This window comes from Thrips palmi, unplaced genomic scaffold (assembly GCF_012932325.1).
Source record: "Thrips palmi isolate BJ-2018 unplaced genomic scaffold, TpBJ-2018v1 HiC_scaffold_5, whole genome shotgun sequence".
Lineage (NCBI taxonomy): Eukaryota > Metazoa > Arthropoda > Insecta > Thysanoptera > Thripidae > Thrips > Thrips palmi.
In genome coordinates, this window is record NW_023144632.1 from 11454335 (window position 1) to 11476548 (window position 22214).

General features: G+C 59.3%; 3 protein-coding genes across 5 annotated transcripts; all 3 read right to left on the reverse strand.

The window, feature by feature from the left end:
• Positions 1 to 6: 6 nt before the first annotated feature.
• Positions 7 to 3586, reverse strand: LOC117651270 (organic cation transporter protein-like). 3 transcript variants are annotated; one of them, XM_034395126.1, is made up of 8 exons: positions 3451 to 3586; positions 3193 to 3366; positions 2833 to 3094; positions 2491 to 2758; positions 1311 to 1479; positions 919 to 1197; positions 633 to 850; positions 7 to 567 (listed from the first exon to the last, which is right to left on the reverse strand). In XM_034395126.1, the coding sequence occupies exons 2-8, from the start codon at positions 3339 to 3341 to the stop codon at positions 188 to 190; spliced, it is 1725 nt and encodes a 574-aa protein (XP_034251017.1). In that variant the 5' UTR covers positions 3342 to 3366; positions 3451 to 3586; the 3' UTR covers positions 7 to 187. The 3 variants fall into 3 exon arrangements, with proteins under 3 accessions (XP_034251017.1, XP_034251019.1, XP_034251018.1); XM_034395128.1 differs by having other exon boundaries at positions 3193 to 3354; positions 3451 to 3582; XM_034395127.1 differs by lacking the exon at positions 3451 to 3586 and having other exon boundaries at positions 3193 to 3444.
• Positions 3587 to 3945: 359 nt separating this feature from the next.
• LOC117651272 (organic cation transporter protein-like) lies at positions 3946 to 9767 on the reverse strand. Its single transcript, XM_034395129.1, has 9 exons — positions 9405 to 9767; positions 7978 to 8161; positions 6424 to 6664; positions 5977 to 6244; positions 5713 to 5881; positions 5473 to 5623; positions 5294 to 5394; positions 5004 to 5218; positions 3946 to 4933 (listed from the first exon to the last, which is right to left on the reverse strand). The coding sequence occupies exons 2-9, from the start codon at positions 8121 to 8123 to the stop codon at positions 4515 to 4517; spliced, it is 1710 nt and encodes a 569-aa protein (XP_034251020.1). The 5' UTR covers positions 8124 to 8161; positions 9405 to 9767; the 3' UTR covers positions 3946 to 4514.
• A 3840-nt stretch (positions 9768 to 13607) lies between these two features.
• On the reverse strand, positions 13608 to 16161 carry LOC117651273 (protein disulfide-isomerase-like). Its single transcript, XM_034395130.1, has 8 exons — positions 15894 to 16161; positions 15611 to 15811; positions 15198 to 15331; positions 14968 to 15105; positions 14654 to 14893; positions 14199 to 14579; positions 13850 to 14059; positions 13608 to 13773 (listed from the first exon to the last, which is right to left on the reverse strand). The coding sequence occupies exons 1-8, from the start codon at positions 16120 to 16122 to the stop codon at positions 13714 to 13716; spliced, it is 1593 nt and encodes a 530-aa protein (XP_034251021.1). The 5' UTR covers positions 16123 to 16161; the 3' UTR covers positions 13608 to 13713.
• Between the last annotated feature and the right edge of the window lie 6053 nt (positions 16162 to 22214).

Genomic DNA, 22214 nt, shown 5'->3' on the forward strand with positions numbered 1-22214 from the left:
GAGAGGTATTATAAAGGATGTGTTTTAATGTCACAGTTGTACAGTGGTACGTAAAAGTGTTCGGTGGCGTTTCTTGGAACAAACCTCTCGGGCTGCCCGATGATTGAGTTGGCATTTTAGCTCTCCGGCTCGACGTTGTCCTCGTCCTCGTCTCCACCCTGCCTACGCGGCCTACGCGGCCTACGCCCTAGCTCCCTGGCGTCGCCTCCTCCTCGTCCCCGTCTGGCACGGACACCTTGGCCTGCTCCGTGCCCAGCGCGGCCGCGTCCTCCACCGTGTCCGGGAGGCTCGTGTTGCTCGTCTCGGGGAAGCAGACGGCCAGCACGCTGTTGGCCAGCGTGGCGCAGCCGAACACCAGCATGGGCAGGGAGTGCATGTAGCGCGCCAGGAGCGGCGTCTGCGGCGCCAGCATGGAGCCCAAGTGGCCCAGCGTGGACGTGAAGGCGTACAGCGAGTGCCGCACCTTGGTGGGGAACATCTCGGCGGCCACCACGTAGATGACGGTGAAGGACACGGTGACGCTCAGCTTGGCCAGCATCACGACCATGGTGTGCGGCCAGGGCGAGCCTGCGTGCAGCCGGGCGTGAGAAGGCTGCGCAGGGCGAGAAGCACAAGGCGAGAGCGAGACTTACCCCCCTCGGGCAGGAAGTGGTACGTGAAGCAGCACACGGACGTGAGCAGCAGGAACACGCACAGCGTGATGCGGCGCCCGAACCTGTTCATGGTCCGCCAAGCCAGCAGCGCGCCGGGGATCTCCACTAGCACCACCAGCACGAAGTTGAGGTACCGGTCGCCCGACATGGACACCGAGTAGATGGACAGTCCCTCGTACACGAACAGGTTCACGATCCTGGACAAAAAGGGTGGCGTGAGTGCGTCGCACCCGAAAGAAAGACACGCCGTTGAGCAAGCACCGACCAGCAGATGCAGCAGTTGATGAGCCTGAAGACCAGGATGCGCGTCCGCAGCAGCTCCTTGAGCTCCGCGGAGAAGGCCCTGTTGACGGGCTCGTCGGCGCCGCCCTCCGCCACGGCCTTGGCGCGCTTCTCCACCTGCTCCAGCTGCTCGCGCTCCAGCTTGTCCAGCTGCAGCTCGGCGGACGCGTGGCGGTTGGTGCGCGCCGCCTTGCGGATCATCTGGCAGGCCTCCTCGGACCGGCCGTGCGCCACCAGCCAGTGCAGCGACTCGGGGATGAGCCTGCAGCACCAACACCAACGCAGCACCGATGTGATAGTACCAAGTGTCAACGCAACTTGGAAACGCAGCACCAAAGTGCAAATCACCAGCCTCAAATGCTCTAGATGACTGACCAGAGGAAGGAGAGGCTGGCCAGGGCGAGGAGGTAGCTGACGCGCAGCAGCCACCGCCAGTAGGGCATGGCCCAGGCCAGGCCGCCCAGCCCCGCCAGCCCGATGCCCCAGATGACGTGGCTGTACGCGCTCCAGCCTCCACGCATCCTCGGGGGCAGCAGCTCCATCCCTGTAAGCGACAGCACGGCGTCAGCACGGCGTCAGTGAGCGAGCACCTCTAGGGCGGTGCTTGTTTATTAATTAAAATAATCCAAAAATGTATTTTTAGAGTTACAGAAATCAACACGATAAAGAAAATTTCAGCGAAAGAGGGCACCCCGGCGAACCGGCCCTCTTCCCTGCGGGAGTGGTGCTCACCAGACAGTTCCCCCATCTCATCACAGGAGCAACCTCAGAGTTAAACCGCAGTGGCCCCGTCATTGGTCACGTCATCTGTGATGTGGAGGAGTCCTCTCATAGTAGGCCAGGCTGCCACCTTTCTCAGTAGTTGGGTTTCGATCCCCGGCCCCCTTCCCACTCAGGGGCCATGCTACTGGTACTCAGGAGTCTGCGTCACCCTGCCCAGCAGCGGAACCACTGGGCTATGAGAGGCACGCTGGCAAGCGGCCGATTTTGTGTACTTGAACCGCCTCCGTGCTATGCAAGCTTGGTAAAAACATTCGGGTCTAAGCGGGCGTCGAACCCCGGGTTCGAAAGTCGGGACGCGACGCATCTCCGCACTCGGCCACCACGGTCTGTGGAGTACGTCTAGCGAGGTGACGGGCTCCAACCGCTGTGGGTGTGCCAGCTTCACTCAAGATAGACTGCGGTTCGACTCCACGCAGCGGCGGCCGTTTTTCTCAGAGTCAGATCGTATTTTTAGGGCGTTCCGTTCGTAATACGCTAGCAGACCATAGCCCAGCCCGGGCGCGTTGAAAAAAAATTCTAATTTCGTTTATGAAAATCCACTTATTGGAGGACGGGTGGTGTCGAGCCCGGGCAACCAAGCAAACTGACCACCTCCCCCCTCAAATCTGACCTCGTACCTCTGACCGGAGAGGGAGATCCAGCCAAAAAGAAGAGAGATGTAGTAGGAATCGATCGACCGACCCAAGAGTCGTGAGCTGATGCCTCTTTGCTTTTAGCCACGACCGAACGTATGGTACAGAATGCCGAAGCGGAGTGACTGTAAGAGCCTTACCCATGATGAACGCCGCGCCCGCGACGCCGTCGTAGAACATGGGGTTGAAGAACTCGAGCACGGTGTACATGTAGTAGTTGGGCGAGAAGGACATGATGACGCCGACGATGCCCGCCACGCTGAGCCCGGCCAGCATGAGCGTGCGCCGGCCGAACTTGTCCGAGAAGCAGCCCGACAAGGGCACGCCGATGATGCGGCCGAAGTTGTTGAGCGTGCCCACCAGGGTGAGGCGCCACGCGTTGTCCACCGCGCAGGACGTCAAGTCCCACTGGAACGGAACGCGGCGTGACTCGATCGAGACAAAATGAAACAACGGACGGCAGGGGTGGTCGCAAACCTTACCTCAGTCATGATGGACAGATCCCTGTTGGGGTACATGTACTGCGTGCACTCCTCCGTCTCATTGCTGAAGGCCACTGTGCACGCGTCCCCCAAGTGCTTTGGTCCCCTGCCGACCGCCGCGGACGCCGCCGTGCCGGTGCGCATGATAGGGACGAACCGCCGGCAGGGGTCAGTCTTGTTGTCCAGGGTCGGGATGGCGGCCCGCAGCCACGCGGGCTCCATGTCCGTCGAGTCCAGGGTCTCGCACTCGGGCACGTAGCACCTGCGGCACAGAGTCGGTCGTCGCGGAGTCGGTGGCGGCCCGCGCGGCAGCCCGGGGGCAGGCGCCCCAGCCTCGGCCCCAGCCCACTGCTTGCTTGCCTGTGCTCGGAGCGCATCGTGGTGAACACGTAGGATAGGTAGAAGAGGGCTTGGAAGATGTACGGCACCGAGATGAGCGGGAAGGTGATGCTCTGGTAGCGGCCCCATTTGCGGCCGATGGTCTTCTCGAGGGCCTTGTCGATGTCCATCTTGCATCCACGACTAGATGTGGCTCTGACGGCACGAAATGAAACAGACACCGCCGAGAGTCACCGCTAAAATTCTAGTTTCCAGCTGGCGATGCCGCCACTTTCCTACCGGCGTCGTCTGTCTGTTCACTCCGTTCACTCGGTCCGGTGGTACGCAGTTTGCCACTTGTCGCCTTCCTCGCCGGCCGATGGTCTGGGGCCCTCTGGGGCCCTCGGGGGAGCCGGGGGTGCCGCGCGGGACGCGGCGGGGCCCCGAGGGGGCCGTCGTGGACGTCTTGGTTTCGCTGGCGCGGCTCGCGCGGCTCGCGCTGCTTGTGGAGCGAGTGCGGCTTGCGGGGCCTTGGACAGCCTCGGCGAGGCGAGCGCGGCGCGGCGACATGATTGGTTCTTAATAGAGCAGCGGGCCGCGCATCTAACTCGTGGCATTGCTTTGCGTTTGTCGCCGGCCGGCCTGGCGGGCCTGGCGGGCTCGGCCCAGTGCAGCGTGCGGTGCAGTGGCGCGCCGCCACGTGATTCGGTGCGCGGCGTGCGCAGGGGAAGGCCCAAGGGGTTTGCATGCAGGTGGGTGGCCAACTGGCCAGGCGGAAAGCAGAACGCGACAAGACACAAACAGTTCAGGTTTTTTATTTCAGAATAAATAAAACTTGACGTGAGCCCCAGCGAAGGGCCAAAAGAAGACAACAGTAGTCCTCAAACGAACGCACTCGCGAATCCCTATATCACTAGCTGACCGCAGTTCTCGAGAGGCCGCGCAACGAGCGCGGTGCCCGCCGCGGCCGCTGGGAGGGCGCTGCTCTCGGCGCTGCTGCTCGAGCCGATCGGGCCCAGCCCTGGCCCAGCCACGGAGCCCTCGGCCTGGACCCGGCCGCCGTGGCCTACCGCGGCAACAGGCCGCACTGTTCGACGCGGCTCGACGTCCTGGTGGCTGGCGCCCTCGAAGCACTTCCAGAAGCACGACGGCGACATCGGGGGAGTGCCCATCGAGGCAAGCCAAGCCCAAGGCAAGCCTCAGACCTCACCGCCCCTCCCACACATTCATCGTTACATTGGCCAATCCCAGAATAATTAGCCCCAATCAAACACTTGGGTTCAGAACGAACCAAGTGCGCGGCTACTGAAGGAAGTACACCAGTGCGCGGCTGGACGTGGCGCGCCGTGGCGGTCGTCGCGTGACTAGAGGTGCGTGACGAACACGTCCGGGATGGCGAGGGCCACCTCCACGGGTGGGTGCGTGGGCGGCGCGGGGGCCACGGACGTGGACTTGCGCCGCCGCCGGCCCAGCGCCTCGGCCTCCTCCACCGAGTCGGGGAGCTTCTCGTCGCCCACGTCGGGGAACGTGAGGGCGAGCAGGCCGCTGACGAGCGCCGCGGCGCCGAACACGAGCATGGGCAGGGCGTCCAGGACGCGGCCGAGGAGGGGCGTTTGCGGCGCCAGCACCGAGCCCACGCGGCCCATCGTGGCGCACGTCGCGAACAGCGTGGCGCGCACCGACGTCGGGAACAGCTCGGCCGACAGCACGTAGATGACGGTGAAGGAGATGGTGACGCACAGCTTGGCCAGCAGCACGGCCGCCGTCCGCGTCCACGGCGCGGCTGCACAGAGGAGACACGTTAGACACCACCCAGAGGGACTGCACTGGCTGCACGGCGATCGGAAGCGCACCTGTGGGCAGGAAGTGGTAGGTGAGGCAGCAGACGGCTGCCAGGATGAAGGAGCCGCTCAGGCTGGCGCGCCGGCCGAACATGTTCATGAGCCTGGCGGTGAGCAGCGCGCCGGGGATCTCGATGAGCACGACCAGGATGAAGTTGAGGTAGCGGTTGCCGGCCATGGTCACCGAGTTGATGGACAGGCCGTCGTACACGAACATGATGGCCACCCTGGAACACGGCATTTGACTTAGTGGCCCTCCGACCGCGTGACGGGGGTCATGGAGGGAAGGGCGGCACACTCACCACGCGAAGCAGCAGTTGAAGAGGCGGAAGGCGAGCACGCGCGACCGCAGCAGCGCCATCAGCTCGCCGGAGATGCTGCCCTTGTCGTTGCCGGGGCCCTCCTGGAAGCACACGGGGTCAGCGTCGTCGGGGAGGCACTGTGTCGTGTACTAGAGTGCACGGATCGCGTCGGCGCGTACCTGGGTGGCGCCCGACAGCTCAACCTTCTCGAAGTTTATTTGGCACGTGGACTCGGAGCGGTTCATCTTGGCGGCCTTCCGGATGATGTTCTGCGCGTCGCGCACCCGGCCCTTGGACACCAGCCACCGCATGGACTCGGGAAGGAAGAGCCTGCGGGCACAGGAATTTGTGAAGGTTAAAAATTCGTCGAGAGCTGCAGTAGCTTTGTGGAGGGCTGCGGGGGCTGACGGCGGGCTTACCACATGAGGGGCAGCGTGAGCAGTGCCGAGCTGTAGATGACCCGGAGCAGCCACCGCCAGTACGGCAGCACCCAGGCCACGCCGCCCAGCAGCGCCTGCCCCATGGCGAACACCACGTGGCTGGCCACGCTCCACGCGCCGCGCGCCGTGGACGGCAGCACCTCCATGCCTGCAGGACAACGAGAACGACGAGAACGACGACGAGGCGGTGAGGGTGGCGCGCCTCGCGTGGGCGGTGGTCGCCGTCAAGTACTCGGTGCTTACCCATGATGAGCCCGGAGCTGCCCATGCCGTCGTAGAACATGGGGTCGATGAACTCGAGCGTGATGTAGAACCAATAGTTGGGCGAGACGGAGCGCACGATGCCGATGACACCAGACACGGCCAGGGAGGCGAGGAGGATGGCCTTGCGCCCGAACCTGTCCGACAGGTAGCCGGACAGCGGGAGCCCCAGCACGCGGCCCATGTTGTTCATCGTGCCGACCAGCGTGAGCTGCCAGTCGCTGCCCGCCCCGCACGGCGTCAGGTCCCACTGCACAGGGTACACAGTGTCAGGGGCAAGGCCGGCCAGGGCCCGGTGCACGGGCACAGTGTCAGGGGCGAGGTGGGCCACGCTGCACGCGGTGCAGTGGCATCGAGTCATAGAGCGGTGTCTAAGGCGGGCACGGCAGTAGATGCAGCCGGCTTACAGTGCGAGCGACGAGTGCTCACCTCCGTCATGATGGACAGCTCCTTGTTGGGGTACACCCACTGCGCGCACTCCTGCGTCAGGTTGCTGAAGGCCTCGGCGCTGCAGGTGCTGCTGTCCATGTCCACGGGCACGACGGGCACGAAGCGGCGGCAAGGGTCGGGGGAGCCGTCAGCCAGGGGAACCGCCAGGGGCAGCCACGACGGCTGCAGCTCGGCCACCGCGCGCTGCCCGCCATCCTGGTCGCACTCCGGAATCAGGCACCTGTGCAGCAAACAGCGCCACAGTTAGCCCAAGCGGGGCCACAGTAAGTGTCCGATTTGCCAGTCTTTGGCTTCACGCGGAGCGGGCTTTTCTACCCCCGGCAGATTACTGTATGGATTTCACTCAGCCGGCCTCAGCTGCGCGAGCCGGTGAGAGAGACAGCCTCTGTCCGCGGGCGGCGAGCGTCAGCAAGGTTCTCATCGTCTTGCCGCAGAACCGAATTTTGTTTCGACTGTATTGATTAGTTGATTTTCCTTGTGACTGGTCACCCTTTTCCCTTATTGCGTTTCGACAAAGGAAATGGTTACCCATATGGGCTATCGATAATTACATACATTGGAATTAAAGACAATTTGCAACTCTCACAGGGATGAAATGTTGAAATGATGAAATGTTGAAATGATGAAATGAAATGAACCCTCTTGGTGGCGTTGAGCCATGGACCGAAAAGCGTTAGTGCGCTCGATACACAAAATTTTGATTTGTTCTCATTTGTTTTTCAAAAGTGGCACCCGGGTGGAGTTTCAAAGATCCGCACCGAGGCGCGGCGCGGCTTGCTTCGATGGCCACCAGTCAGGGCGGAGTATGTCAATCGTAAATCCATGGCAGATACGTCTGTCCGGTGACTTATCATCACTTTTTAGGGACGTCGCGAAGACCGATTCTGGTTGTCCCGGTTTGGGAGGCGCGGCGGCGCGGCGGCGCGGCTGGCGCAGGTGACCGTGCCCAAGGGCCGCCCGGCCCCGCCACGCCCCGCCCCACCACACTGGTCAGTCAGTGCGAGGCCCATTTCGAGAAAGAGACAGAGAGACTGTCTCTGGGAGAGAGGCGTTATTCGGGTCGCCTCTCTTCTCAGCGGCCCAGCGACCGAATGGGCGAATTTTTCAAGGTTACTCCACTCCGCTGACTCCATGCTGACTCGCTGTGTCAAATACCGGCCGCACGAGCCAGCCGATCGCTCAATGGCCGCGGCGTTTGGCGTTTGACCCGCAGTCGCAATAAATCTCCGTCTTGTCACCCTCCTTGCCGTCGCAAACAGTCGCAAACAGTCGCAAACAAGGCCCTCACAGACTCACCAGCGGCACGTGCGGCAGAGCCGGGCAGAGCGCTGCAACGTTGTTGCGGGTCCACTGTACAATCACTTCCCAAAGAAACTGGCTCGTCGATACGTGATGCGCAAGAGACTGCCCATCGTCCAGCTCTGAAAGTCACCTCGGCCCGGAGCATCGCCTCGCAGGGCTCAGTTTCTTTCGCCAAGTGCCCCGCCACTCCAAGACTCCAAGGTGCGCGCCGCGCGGCGCCGAGGTTCCTACCTGTGGTCCGATCTGAGCGTGGTGAAGACGTAGGACAGGTAGAAGAGGGCCTGGAAGATGTAGATCATGGAGATGAGGGAGAGCGTCACCAGGTGGAAGCGTCCGAAGCGCTTGCTCAGCGCCTCCATGGCGGACTCGAACTCCATCTTGGCGGGGGTGCTCACAGCGCGGCTCTGAAGGGTTCCTGGAAGCAGGGAAGCAACACGCGAGTGAGTCCAAGCGTCGCCGCGTCCTGCAGCAAGGCTGCGGGGCTGCAGGGGCGCGGAATGGGCGAGTAGAGAAACCGGCAAACTGTGCAGGGGCCCTCCAAGGGTCCTCGGAACGTCCCTGACAGGCGAAATGGATGAAACGAAGGCACAGCCGGGAGCCAGGGGCCAGGGCAGCCAGGGCCTGGAGCTGGAATGCACAGTTTCCAGGACAGGTTGTTATTTATTTCAGACTTGGCCGCGCTGCTGGGACTGAAGCCTGAAACGTTACTCTGCCGCGTTTTCGATTATCGACGTGCGACATCTCCTATGGCCCCTAGTCGAAAACAACGGCAGCGGCAGCAGCGGCATTCCAGACAGACACTGGGAGACACTCGGACACACGCCGTCAGTCTCTCCATTTTTTTCTCTCTCTCCCCATCACACACACACACACACACACGCGCGCGCGCGCGAGAGAGAGAGAGAGAGAGAGAGAGAGAGAGAGAGAGAGAGAGAGAGAGAGAGAGAGAGAGAGAGAGAGAAAGAAAGAGAGAGATTGAAGCCGGAAGGGAAAGGGTGTCTAAAAATAGCGGTCGGAGCTCCGATTGTGAAAGGACGCAGTTTCTATCTCTAGAGGTTCCGGAGGCGATTGTGTAAAGGAGGGAAATTCGGAACCGCTATGGCAGGTGTGGCGTGGCGGGCTGAGCGTCTGGGACTGAGAGATTCACAGTTCACACACGTGCGCGCGCACACACAAACGCGCACACGCAGTTGGGGGCGCCCACTCATCCATGGCATTGCCGCCATCTTTGTCTATCGATGGGTACAGCCCCACGACGCGACGACTATACCCTACGGGCAGCATTTTGAGTGGAAGCCTCCCAGCCCGGCCCCGCACCGCGTCCGCGTCATGGAGGGAAGCCCGCCAGCCCGCCTGCCCGCCAGCCCGCTAGCCCGCTAGCCCGCTAGCCCGCCCCGCGCGGCCAGAGTTCCGGGGTGGCCCAGCAGCGCGGCGCAGCGCGCGAGGGGCTGCCCCGTCTCTAATAGAAACGTCTAGAATGGAAACTTGAACGCACCACTTGGTGCACCACCGCTATGACACGCTCCTTTGGGGAATGCCTCGGCTGGGCGCGCTCGGTTCAGGCGGTCCAGGCGGTCCAGGCAGTCCAGGGTCACTGACACCAACAGTCACTCACCCACGGCCACCTTACACATTCACGGCACACTTGTTGCACTCACAGGGTGTTGCAGGTCGCTCGCTGCTGGTTCGGCCCGGTTCGGCGTGGCGGTGTTGACGGTGTTGGCGGTGTTGGCGGTGTTGGCGGTGTCTGGCTGGCTGCACTCAGCACGGCGGCTCGGCAGGGCTGGCGGCGCCCCCAACCCTATCGCACTGAGCCCCTCTCCGGACTCATTTGGCGCCGAGCTGCAACAGCTGCAACAGCAGGAGCAGGCGTGGCGCGCGCTGGACAGGAGCGAACCTCGGAACCTGACCGCCTGACCGCCGCGATGGTCCGACGCCGCGACAATACGCCCGGATGAGGACGTTGAGGACGGCGATGAAGCCCCGCACCGCGCCGCGCGCCCCTCCGCGCTCCACAGTGCCACGCCGCCGCAGCCACGCCGCGCGCCTCAGCCAACCCCGGCACGCTGCGGCCGCTGCGGCACGCTGCTCAAACTCTCTGTACGAACGATTAGGAAGAAAATCGAATACCGACCCCCACCCCTCCCCTCCCCTTCCCCTCCGGACAGCCCCATCCCCTCCCCTAACGTTTCGAGGGAACCAGTTCCTCCGCGACCCAGGCGCAGTACCCGCGATCTGGCAGGCCGGCAGGCCGCGGCCAGTGTCGCTGGACTCCCGCGCGAGATGACGCGGGGCGGGGGGCGGGACGGTGGGTCGCTGCGGGGCGGGGTGGCATGGCGCGGCGGGGCGGGGCGGGCGGGGCGATCGCGGCGGAGGGACTCCGCTTGGCAACAACCGGATACCCGGAGTGCCTCGGCCCAGACTATTGGTGGAGCAGCCCCCGTAGCCTGCAACCTGCAACCTGCAGCGCGGCGGTCGGCGCGGCGGACGAGCGGGCCGGGCCGCGGTGGGGCACGGCAGCACGGCAGTCCAGGCGCTGCACCGCGCTTACCGCGCTCACCGCGCTCACGACGCTCGCGTCGCGGAGTCACAGTCCGGTCTGGGGCCTGGGGTCCCATCCGCTGCCAGCACTCTGGAAGTGGGTTCAAACACCGCGACACTGTTCTTGGCCGCGGCCAGCCGCCCTGGAGCGCCAAAAACCCAAAAGCCCCATTAGGCGGCCGTTGCTGCAGATTGGACGTCGGCGAGGGGGAAGGGGGAGGGGGAGGGGCCCGCCTCGCCGCCGGACACCTTGCAGGGCCTAACTGCGGGTCGGCGACCTCTTAATCAAGTGACAAAATCTGGCGGCGGTGCATGTGCATTCGCGCTCTCGTCTGCTTTGGAGGGGGAGGAGGAGAAGGCGCATTCCGCGCAAATACTCTGGAAGTAGGTGATGGAGGCCGCCGTGCCGTCGCCGCCTCGCGGTGCCTGGCCGCCGCGACCAAGGTGGCGCCAGCGTTGAAAGCAGACGCGGAGGGCGGCGGGCCTCAAATGGACACTTTTCCTCGGCCGCGGACTCGCAGAAAGTCATCTTTTTTTGATGGTGGCGTTGCGGTGTGTCGCTGCACGCTGCAGGGACACATTCGGCGCAGGTAACGGGTCTTCCCTTCCCCTTGCCCCTCCCCCTTCCCCGCTCGCTGGATGTGTCCTTGGCTTTTGGACGCGGGGCGACGGGGCGACGGGGCGACGGGGCGACGGGGCGACGGGGCGACGGGGCGACGGGGCGACGGGGCGGCGCGGGGCGAGGCTGCACCAGGCACCGCCAGGCTCCGGTGGGGACGGGCACGGGCACGGGCACGGGCAGGGACGCGCAGAGACTTGGCCGCCGGGATTGCCGCGGGACAGGCCAAGAGGCAAGCCAAGAGACAGGGACCAGGGAGACGTGTTGCATCGGCGTTTCAATGGACCGGGCTTGGCCCGGCATCGGCCCGGCATCGGCCCGATCGAGTCCCACCGGGATCCTCCGGGCCTCCCCTCCCGGCTATCCAGGTCACCGCGCGGAGGCTGGATTTGGCGTTGAGATTCGACTGTGCTCCCCAACCCATCCCACTGCCCATCGTTTCGCCAGTCCTAAAAACCAGGATTTCACTCCAACTCGCTCCTCTGTCCAGTGCTAGCAGACAGTACACTTTCCATGCGTTTTGCCTCTCGTTCGTTGCACCGCGGTGCAACTGGTAGCAGAGCACCTTTGCCGCTGCAGCAGCGCGCTGTCTTCCATGCCATCCCACCGCGACACCGCGTCCAGGACGGTGCTCCCTTCCGCCCCCTCCCGCCCCTCCCGGCGGACCACGCAACGCCCTGCCACGCCCCGCTGCATCCTCCTCGAGAAACCAGTCCTGCAGGTCAACAAACCATGCATCTCCTAATAGCCAACCCACACCCAGGTGACTCTATTTTTAACAGAGTGAAATGGCGTGGATGCTGCAGGACGGCCCGAGGCAGAGGCAGCGCCGCGCTGCCAGGCTGCCGCCTCGCCGCGTTTCCAGTGGCGCGACCGGCGCGTCCGGCGCCGCGCGCTGCAGTGGGGCTGCAGGCGGCGGCGGCGGCGGCGGCCGGGGTGAAGAGAGGTCAGAGCGGCGTCGCGGCGCCGAGACCTCGCGGACTTCGCCGTCGCCGTCCTTGGCGGCCGCGAGATAAGTGCGGACCAATCCGGCGGCAGCGGCAGCCAATCGCGCGGCGGCCGCGGCCCGCGCGGGCTGACGTGGACGTGCCGAGCCTGAGCCACGCCGCTCGCCGTGCACCTCCACTGTGGTACACAGTGTGTGCGCCCCAAAGCCACGCTCCGCGGCTATAAACGACTCCGCACACAGCGGCGTTTGCCGCTTGGGCCGCTCGGGCGCAGACACTTTCTACACCGCACACGAAAATGATCAAGATTCGCTCTGCGACAGAGGCGGCCCTTTAACGGGTTTGGCTTTGGTTCGGGTGGGTGGAACGATAAGACGCGGACGCGAAAAGTCAGGTTGTCTCCCCCGGACTCAGGCATTCGTTCCAACCGATCGCACACTGGTAAAACTAAAGCGTGCATAAAGATACGCTTGAAGACATTACGCTTGAAATAAAGCATACACTGGAAATTCCCTTAAGCATTTAGATAGGGGGAAACTTGGCGGATGAACCTATTACGCTTGATTTGAAGCGCAAACTGATTACGCTTGAAAACAGAGGGTAATACTACGCTTTAGTTTTACCAGTGCATGATCAAGAAAGGATCCTATACCCGGGTCCCTAAAAACCTTTGTATTGAGAGTATCGTATGCTTCTGAGGAAATCTGCTGAAAAAAAAAAGGATCAGTCGCAGGCAGGTCGCAGTCAGAGCCGAAAAGACCTGGCCTGACCACCGAAGGGTGGCATGTATTTGATCCTGATTTTAATGAAAAGACAGTATTGAGTTCGGGGTCCAGTTAGCCGCGAAATGCAGTGGCGCCAGCATCAACAACACCGCTCAGCCTGGCAAAAAAAAAAAAAACAGACAACAACAAGAAGACTGGCGCATGCAAGTCGTAACGGCTCGGACGGTGGTGGCTGCCGTGCACTTGACCGTCATCGGGCGTCGTGTCGCCGAGTCGCCACATTCCCGAACAAGATCCGAATTAGCAGAGTGGCCCCGTTCGGAGTTCGGACCCGCCTCTGGCCGCCTCCGTCGTCCGGGCAGCGGTCACTCCAACTGCGAACGCATAGAGGGCGACCGCATACACTGCCCTGCCTGTGGGGGAGGTTAGGTTAGGTTAGGTTAGGTTAGATTGATTGATTAATTGTTTATTTAGAGAGAGAGAGAGAGAGAGAGAGAGAGAGAGAGAGAGAGAGAGAGAGGGGGGGGGGGACGAGAGGGGGAATGGCATATACAAGGCGACGCTCTGGCGGGCGCGGCGCGGCGAGGCGCCAGTCAAACAGTGACTTCCCATTCAAGCCGAGACAAGCCCGGCATCAGTGACCCTATGCTCCAGAAACGAAGCCACGACGGGCAGCTCAGTTACGTCATCTGCGACGCTGTCGTCGCTTCGCTGCCATGTCACCACGGTTTTCCACACGTGTTGTGCCGCCACGATTTTCGAGACGCTCTTTCATTTCGCCGTGAGCGCGTCATCGGCGGCCCCCCCCCCCCCCATTCGTCACGTCCCTGGATGAGGAGAGGCCAGCAGACTCTAGACTGGCCGTACCGCGGCGAGCCGTGCACGCCGTGGCGGTGCGCCGGGCTTATCGCTCCACGCCCCGAGTGCAGCGCTTGTCGCTGGTCGGACGGAAATGCAGACAGGCGATTGCTTCTTCGCGTCTATGGCAGTGCGCAGTTTCGGGGACATTGAATAACATCTCCACAGGAATTCGTTAGGGTTTCGGTGTATTTCGGTGAAAAAGTGGTTTTCTATTTCCTATGTACAACGTTGCTGACGGAGACCACCGCGTGCTAAGCAAAGAAGTCGTGCGGCGTCAAAGCTCCTCGCGGTCCTCTGTCGCGGCCTTCCCCTTGGCTCTGCGGGGCTTCTGGTCCTGCAACAGAGCAACCGCCAACCGTCACATCACCCGTTAGCCGCCCCAACAAAAGCCAACGCACGCAAGGGCTCACCTCCAGGCCGGTGTGCTTCTTGACGAACTTGACTAGTGTCTTGGCGTTCCTGGTTCCGTCGTAAACGGCAGGCTTCTCCTTGCCGCACCGCGGGTACAGCACCACGTAGGGGACGCCGACGATGTCGACGCCAGCGCTCCTGGGCTTGTACTTGCCCATGTCGATCTTGGCCACCAGCAGCGACGGCATCCCCGAGACTTGCGCGGCGACCTGCGCAGCGACAACACGCAAGATAGCAACTAGCCGGGCACCGCCGCGCGATAAGTTGCCTACACCGCTAGGCGCTGCCCGCTGCCCGGGTGGCTGCGTGATGGCCTGACGGCTTGACGGCCTGGCGGCCTGACCTTACCTCCTCGAAGATGGGCTTGAAAGTGCCGCAGTGCTTGCACGAGTCGGCGTAGAACATCACCAGGGCGTGGCGGCGGCCGTCGTACACCTCCTGGTCGAAGGTAGCGCTCGTCAGCACCCTGACGCCGTTCTCGGCCTCGACGGCCTCGGGTTCGGGCGCCTCCCGCACTGCATCGATGGGCTGGAGGGCGCCGCTCTGCACGCCGGCGATGAAGTCCCGCACGGCGTCCGCGCTCACCCTGTCCGTGCGCGGCTGGTACCGCTTCATCGAGGCGAAGCTGTACATCCTCATGGCGGGCATCGCGGTGGAGTTGGTCATGCCGAACGCGGTCAGCACCGCGGCGTTGTCGGCGTTGTCCACATTCACCGCCAGGAAGGACACCTGCAGCACAATATTAGTTGGTGGATTTCGAATGGTTTTACGTAGAGCAGCATTCCGTAGAAAATAGGTCTGACGTTGCTGACGCTCTCCAGAGCCACCGCCTGCAGCGTGTCGTGCAGCAGCTCGAAGTGGCCGGCCCGCCTGGACAGGAAGGCGATGAACATGGCCCTGTTGGCGTTGGCCCTCGCCCCGAAGTACTCGTGCGCCTCCTCACTGCGGTATTCGGCCACCAGCGGGCGCATCATGCGCTGCAGCGCCTTCGCCAGCGTGTCCACGGAGTGCTCCAGGCGCAAGTCGACGCGGCCCTCGTCAAACTGCGGACAGGAGAGCGGCGTTGCAGTCGACAGTCATTTGCATTTGACCGGAGCCAAGAGGCGTCACCCGGCACCTTCTTGAACACCACCACGGCGCCGTCCTCGGCGCTGAACTCGGCGAACAGCTCCTCGTCGTCTATGAGGGCGAACACAGCCTTGTCCACGGCGGCCGACGTGGCCTTGAACACGGCGGCCTCCTCCGAATCGACGTCCTGCGTACAGAGCGCTGGTCAGGCAAGGATGCTGACGGGCAGCGCAGCGGCGCGACCGCGACGGAGGGGGAGGGGGAGGGGGAAGAACGTACCGCGAAGAAGCCAACGACGGCCACGGGGTGCGCGTCGATGAGCTGCCGAGCCTCCGTCACAGACTTGGGCTTGTGCATGGCCAGGCCCATCTTGCGCTCCAGCCAGCGCACTAGGTTGGGCACCGACCGCTCTCCTGCGTTCAAAGGAACAGCTCAGAACAGATTAGCCCAATGAGAAGATGAGAAGCACCCGGTCCCGCGCGACTCGCGTGTTTTGCGGGCCAGTCCAGCCAGGACGCCGAGCCGAGGTCCGAGCGCCTGCGGAGCCGGGGATAGGCTGGCCCGTAAAGCAGGGCTGCGTGCCGGGACTGCCTTCCGCCAGGCGATTGCGATTGCGATTAATGGCTGGACCACATGATTGTCTGCCTTTCGGGCCCGCCCCGCCCGGCTCGCTGAGCACGCCATGCACGCACCGAAGAAGTCGTCGTGGCGGCCGTCCCGGTACATGCGGATGGTGGGGAACCCACTGACGCCCTGGTCCTTGGCGAGGCGCATCTCCGCCTCCACGTCCACCTTGGCCACCGTGAGGGCCAGGTCGTCACGGTCCCGCAGGACGACGGCGAGGGCCTCGAACATCGGCCAGGTGGTCACGCAGTGCTTGCACCACTTCGCGTCTGCCGACATGCCAAACAGTGTGATATTTGACGGTCACGACTCCAAAGCCATGCATGCTCATACCCTGGAAAGGCAACCTACAGTAGTACACCAACAGCGGCACGCCGCTTTCCGCCTGCTCGAGGAACGTGTCCGTCGTCAGGGCCACGATGTCGACGGCCTGGTCCTGGTCCTCGGCGTCAACGTCGGCGTCAGCGTCAACGTCGGCGTCCTCGTCGGCGTGTTTCGTCCCCACAACCTGGCCACCGAACCCAGACACCGCCAAGACGACGGCCAGCGTTGCGGCGTAGCGGAGCCGGAGGGGCGCCATCGCGGTGCTCGTCTTGGCAAATGACAGTCTTGAGGGAACGCCAGAAGATATACCTGGTGATGTTTTTGTGACCCCGAAGGGCGGATTGCAGCGAGGTTGCCGACTGTGGTGACAACGACGACGCCCGAGCTGGCCCGGTCGTTGCTCTCTTGGTTCGGCGGCCAACGCAGCCTTGGGTGGCTAGAGTTGAACAGTGACCGACGGTTTTTTTTTATTCCTAAGTCAATAATAGTCATGATTTCGAACTATTGTCATTGCGAGGAAGTTCGTGAAAGCCGGTGAAATCTGGCACATCGGATAATGGGAGAATTACTGACTTAGTTCAATGTCGTTCGAGGACGAGGACACAGGCTCCGTCTTATCGCAAAGTAAACATTATTCGCGACGCACAAAATGCTTGGCGGCGCCCAGTGTAAAAGGGGGGGGGAGTCGATGGGGAGGTCTCCTCTCTGGCTGAATGGTTTGCGTAGCTCGCAGGTGAACAACGGCCTCATCGCCTGGCTTAAGCCCAGTAACGCTAGCGAGTTGTTCATTTCTCCTACCTAAATGTTCGCCTACCTGTCTATTTCGCCTACCTATATTTCGCCTACCTAATAAAAATATTGAATAAAAATATTCAATAAAATATTGCCATTTTTCGCCTACCTATAGTTCGCCTACCTAATAAAAAAATTAAATAAAAATATTCAACAAAAAAACGAAAAAATCGGCATACGGTTTTTTGTTTGCCGTATACGGCTTTTGGTCTGCCTCATCCGGTTTTTGATTTGCCGCATACGGTTTTTTGTTTGCCATATACGGCTTTTGGTCTGCCTCATACGGTTTTTGATTTGCCGCATACGGTTTTTTGTTTGCCATATACGGCTTTTGGTCTGCCTCATACGGTTTTTGATTTGCCGCATACGGTTTTTTGTTTGCCATATACGGCTTTTGGTCTGCCTCATACGGTTTTTGATTTGCCGCATACGGTTTTTTGTTTGCCGTATACGGCTTTTGGTCTGCCTCATACGGGTTTTGATTTGCCGCATACGGCTTTTGGTCTGCCTCATACGGTTTTTGATTTGCCGCATACGGTTTTTTGTTTGCCATATACGGCTTTTGGTCTGCCTCATACGGTTTTTGATTTGCCGCATACGGTTTTTTGTTTGCCATATACGGCTTTTGGTCTGCCTCATACGGTTTTTGATTTGCCGCATACGGTTTTTTGTTTGCCATATACGGCTTTTGGTCTGCCTCATACGGTTTTTGATTTGCCGCATACGGTTTTTTGTTTGCCATATACGGCTTTTGGTCTGCCTCATACGGTTTTTGATTTGCCGCATACGGTTTTTTGTTTGCCATATACGGCTTTTGGTCTGCCTCATACGGTTTTTGATTTGCCGCATACGGTTTTTTGTTTGCCATATACGGCTTTTGGTCTGCCTCATACGGTTTTTGATTTGCCGCATACGGTTTTTTGTTTGCCATATACGGCTTTTGGTCTGCCTCATACGGTTTTTGATTTGCCGCATACGGTTTTTTGTTTGCCATATACGGCTTTTGGTCTGCCTCATACGGTTTTTGATTTGCCGCATACGGTTTTTTGTTTGCCATATACGGCTTTTGGTCTGCCTCATACGGTTTTTGATTTGCCGCATACGGTTTTTTGTTTGCCGTATACGGCTTTTGGTCTGCCTCATACGGGTTTTGATTTGCCGCATACGGCTTTTGGTCTGCCTCATACGGTTTTTGATTTGCCGCATACGGTTTTTTGTTTGCCATATACGGCTTTTGGTCTGCCTCATACGGTTTTTGATTTGCCGCATACGGTTTTTTGTTTGCCATATACGGCTTTTGGTCTGCCTCATACGGTTTTTGATTTGCCGCATACGGTTTTTTGTTTGCCATATACGGCTTTTGGTCTGCCTCATACGGTTTTTGATTTGCCGCATACGGTTTTTTGTTTGCCATATACGGCTTTTGGTCTGCCTCATACGGTTTTTGATTTGTCGCATACGGTTTTTTGTTTGCCATATACGGCTTTTGGTCTGCCTCATACGGTTTTTGATTTTCCGCATACGGTTTTTTGTTTGCCGTATACGGCTTTTGGTCTGCCTCATACGGGTTTTGATTTGCCGCATACGGCTTTTGGTCTGCCTCATACGGTTTTTGATTTGCCGCATACGGTTTTTTGTTTGCCGTATACGGCTTTTCGATACCCCCCTGCAACAAGCAACTATCTACGCCCACTGTCTCGATAACCGACTATCTACGCGCGCTCTCCCGACAACCGGCTATCTACACGAGCTGTCTGGATAACCGTCTATCTGCTTTCTCCACCTCGCGAGATTGAATGCTTTTATTTATCCAACCAATTTAGTTGCCCTCGCAAAACCTTTACCAAAACTTGTCAAAAGTTTGTCAAAGCTAGATTAAGTATGGTTTAAACGGGTCGCTTTAAGTGTCATGGAGAAAAATACTTCGTTATACGACAACCCTAACCTCGCTACGATGTTGGATAGTCGGTTATCCAGACAGCCCATGTAGATAGCCGGTTGTCGGGAGAGCGCCCGTAGATAGTCGGTTATCGAGACAGTGAGGGTAGATAGCTGCTTGTTGCAGGGGAGTATCGTTTTGGTCTGCATCTCATTCAACGAACGTTAATGAAAGCAGATGATACTCGATTATGGTTTTCTTATACGGGATAGAATGCGGGCTCATTTCAAAGATAGTATTTAAAATTGTGTATGAAACAAAATACATAGACCCGAGTGAGCCGGGCCGAAATGGAAGGCATTGTTGCGCAATATACTCCGCGCCGTGGCAGGCGGGGAGGGATTGTCAATGCAAGGAGGGGTGCCATTGTTTACGCCCGGTGCCGCTGGCGCTGTACCGAGGAGGGATTGTCGAATTCCGCGCAGGCTGCGCCTCATTGCCAGCCAGCCAGCCAGCCACACGCACCAGCCCGCCCCGGCCGCCAGCCCCTATTATATTGTTAGGATACGCGCTTTTCTGGACTCGAGAGTAAAAGCACGCTGACACCTTCATTTGTGTATAGTAGTTTTAAGTATGTTTCAAGTGTGAAGGTATCATCTGCTAAAAATCGGCGGCAAAAAGTGGCAATACGAAAGTCTCAAGGAGACCCGCCGATCAGCTTCGGTGTTCTTATGGGAACCGGGCCTTCATCCGACGCTCCCTGCCGCGCAATTCGACAGATTAGTGGGTTCGTATTAGGCTGGCCCACCCGAAGTGCGCGCGGTTTCTGTGGTACAGTGAGAGTCCAGATTCAGAGGCCTTACCTCAGAGGGGTCACATTGGGTATTTGAACCCGCGACCCCGAGTGCCGAGTCTAGTCAACTCCTCTACCCTGACCGCTCAGCCACCGAACCAGCTTGTCGGCGGCGATGTCGCAACTCCTCTTGAGCTGCCGTTCGAGAAATCTGGTCCCGAAAAAATGGTACTTTGAGCGGTCTCGAACCCGGGACCTGCTGCTTCCCACATCATGCTCTTAACCACTGAGCCACCGGGACGCCATGGCACCCGCCCTGCCTGCGCTGGTACTCAATCTTCTCTGGATATACCTCCCCAAGCAATTGGTCGCCGAAAAAATTGTGTGTACTACCGGTCCCGAACCCGGGACCTGCTGCTTCCCACATCATGCTCTTAACCACTGAGCCACCGGGACGCCATGGCACCCGCCCTGCCTGCGCTGGTACTCAATCTTCTCTGGATATACCTCCCCAAGCAATTGGTCGCCGAAAAAATTGCGTATACTACCGGTCCCGAACCCGGGACCTGCCGCTTCCCACATCATGCTCTTAACCGCTGAGCCACCGGGACGCCATGACACCCGCTCTGCCAGCGCTGGTACTCAATCCTCTCCGAATAAACCTCGTCAAGAAGTCGGTTGCCTCTGCCGAAAAATATGGTCATGGTACTAGTCTCGAACCCGACCTGCCAGTCAGGAACGCAGCACTCTAACCACTGCGCTACTTGGTTGCTACGCACAGCGCTCACCCCATCGCCGAAGTTATTATTTGTCCAGCATCAAGCAAGATGGGTGGCTATTGAAGTTTGGCGCTAGGTTAGTGGCGTGCATACCAACCTGGTAGCGCCGTGGTTAGGGTGCTGCGTTCCTGACTGGCAGGTCTCGGGTTCGAGGCTAGTGCCATGAGCATATTTTTCGCCGGAGGCAACCGACTTCTTGACGAGGTCTATCCAGAGAGGAATAAGTACCAGCGCTGGCAAGGCGGGTGCCATGGCGTCCCGGTGGCTCAGCGGTTAAGAGCATGATGTGGGAAGCGGCAGGTCCCGGGTTCGGGACCGGTAGTATACACATTTTTTCGGCGACCAATTGCTTGGGGAGGTATATCCAGAGAAGGTTGAGTACCAGCGCAGGCAGGGCGGGTGCTATGGCGTCCCGGTGGCTCAGCGGTTACGAGCACGTTGTGGGAAGTGGCAGGTCCCGGGTTCGGGACCGGTAGTACACACAATTTTTTCGGCGACCAATTGCTTGGGGAGGTATATCCAGAGAAGATTGAGTACCAGCGCAGGCAGGGCGGGTGCCATGGCGTCCCGGTGGCTCAGTGGTTAAGAGCATGATGTGGGAAGCAGCAGGTCCCGGGTTCGAGACCGCTCAAAGTACCATTTTTTCGGGACCAGATTTCTCGAACGGCAGCTCAAGAGGAGTTGCGACATCGCCGCCGACAAGCTGGTTCGGTGGCTGAGCGGTCAGGGTAGAGGAGTTGACTAGACTCGGCACTCGGGGTCGCGGGTTCAAATACCCAATGTGACCCCTCTGAGGTAAGGCCTCTGAATCTGGACTCTCACTGTACCACAGAAACCGCGCGCACTTCGGGTGGGCCAGCCCAATACGAACCCACTAATCTGTCGAATTGCGCGGCAGGGAGCGCCGGATGAAGGCCCGGTTCCCATAAGAACACCGAAGCTGATCGGCGGGTCTCCTTGAGACTTTCGTATTGCCACTTTATGCCGCCGATTTTTTCGTTTTTTTGTTGAATATTTTTATTTAATTTTTTTATTAGGTAGGCGAACTATAGGTAGGCGAAAAATGGCAATATTTTATTGAATATTTTTATTCAATATTTTTATTAGGTAGGCGAAATATAGGTAGGCGAAATAGACAGGTAATGACAGTCTTGAGGGAACGCCAGAAGATATACCTGGTGATGTTTTTGTGACCCCGAAGGGCGGATTGCAGCGAGGTTGCCGACTGTGGTGACAACGACGACGCCCGAGCTGGCCCGGTCGTTGCTCTCTTGGTTCGGCGGCCAACGCAGCCTTGGGTGGCTAGAGTTGAACAGTGACCGACGGTTTTTTTTTATTCCTAAGTCAATAATAGTCATGATTTCGAACTATTGTCATTGCGAGGAAGTTCGTGAAAGCCGGTGAAATCTGGCACATCGGATAATGGGAGAATTACTGACTTAGTTCAATGTCGTTCGAGGACGAGGACACAGGCTCCGTCTTATCGCAAAGTAAACATTATTCGCGACGCACAAAATGCTTGGCGGCGCCCAGTGTAAAAGGGGGGGGGAGTCGATGGGGAGGTCTCCTCTCTGGCTGAATGGTTTGCGTAGCTCGCAGGTGAACAACGGCCTCATCGCCTGGCTTAAGCCCAGTAACGCTAGCGAGTTGTTCATTTCTCCTACCTAAATGTTCGCCTACCTGTCTATTTCGCCTACCTATATTTCGCCTACCTAATAAAAATATTGAATAAAAATATTCAATAAAATATTGCCATTTTTCGCCTACCTATAGTTCGCCTACCTAATAAAAAAATTAAATAAAAATATTCAACAAAAAAACGAAAAAATCGGCATACGGTTTTTTGTTTGCCGTATACGGCTTTTGGTCTGCCTCATCCGGTTTTTGATTTGCCGCATACGGTTTTTTGTTTGCCATATACGGCTTTTGGTCTGCCTCATACGGTTTTTGATTTGCCGCATACGGTTTTTTGTTTGCCATATACGGCTTTTGGTCTGCCTCATACGGTTTTTGATTTGCCGCATACGGTTTTTTGTTTGCCATATACGGCTTTTGGTCTGCCTCATACGGTTTTTGATTTGCCGCATACGGTTTTTTGTTTGCCG

Bases quoted from the DNA above. Each gene is read 5' to 3' on its own strand.
- LOC117651270 (XM_034395126.1), bottom strand. From the start codon at position 3,341: ATGGACATCGACAAGGCCCTCGAGAAGACCATCGGCCGCAAATGGGGC. The intron at 1,480-2,490 runs GTAAGGCTCTTA...TGTCGCTTACAG, and splicing joins GGGCGCGGCGTTCATCATGG to GGATGGAGCTGCTGCCCCCG. The intron at 1,198-1,310 runs GTCAGTCATCTA...TTGGTGCTGCAG, and splicing joins GCCAGCCTCTCCTTCCTCTG to GCTCATCCCCGAGTCGCTGC.
- LOC117651272 (XM_034395129.1), bottom strand. From the start codon at position 8,123: ATGGAGTTCGAGTCCGCCATGGAGGCGCTGAGCAAGCGCTTCGGACGC. The intron at 5,624-5,712 runs GTAAGCCCGCCG...CTGTGCCCGCAG, and splicing joins CTCACGCTGCCCCTCATGTG to GCTCTTCCTTCCCGAGTCCA. The intron at 4,934-5,003 runs GTGCGCTTCCGA...TCCTCTGTGCAG, and splicing joins CTACCACTTCCTGCCCACAG to CCGCGCCGTGGACGCGGACG.
- LOC117651273 (XM_034395130.1), bottom strand. From the start codon at position 16,122: ATGGCGCCCCTCCGGCTCCGCTACGCCGCAACGCTGGCCGTCGTCTTG. The intron at 15,106-15,197 runs GTACGTTCTTCC...CTCTGTACGCAG, and splicing joins CCGTCGTTGGCTTCTTCGCG to GACGTCGATTCGGAGGAGGC. The intron at 14,060-14,198 runs GTAAGGTCAGGC...GTCGCTGCGCAG, and splicing joins TCAAGCCCATCTTCGAGGAG to GTCGCCGCGCAAGTCTCGGG.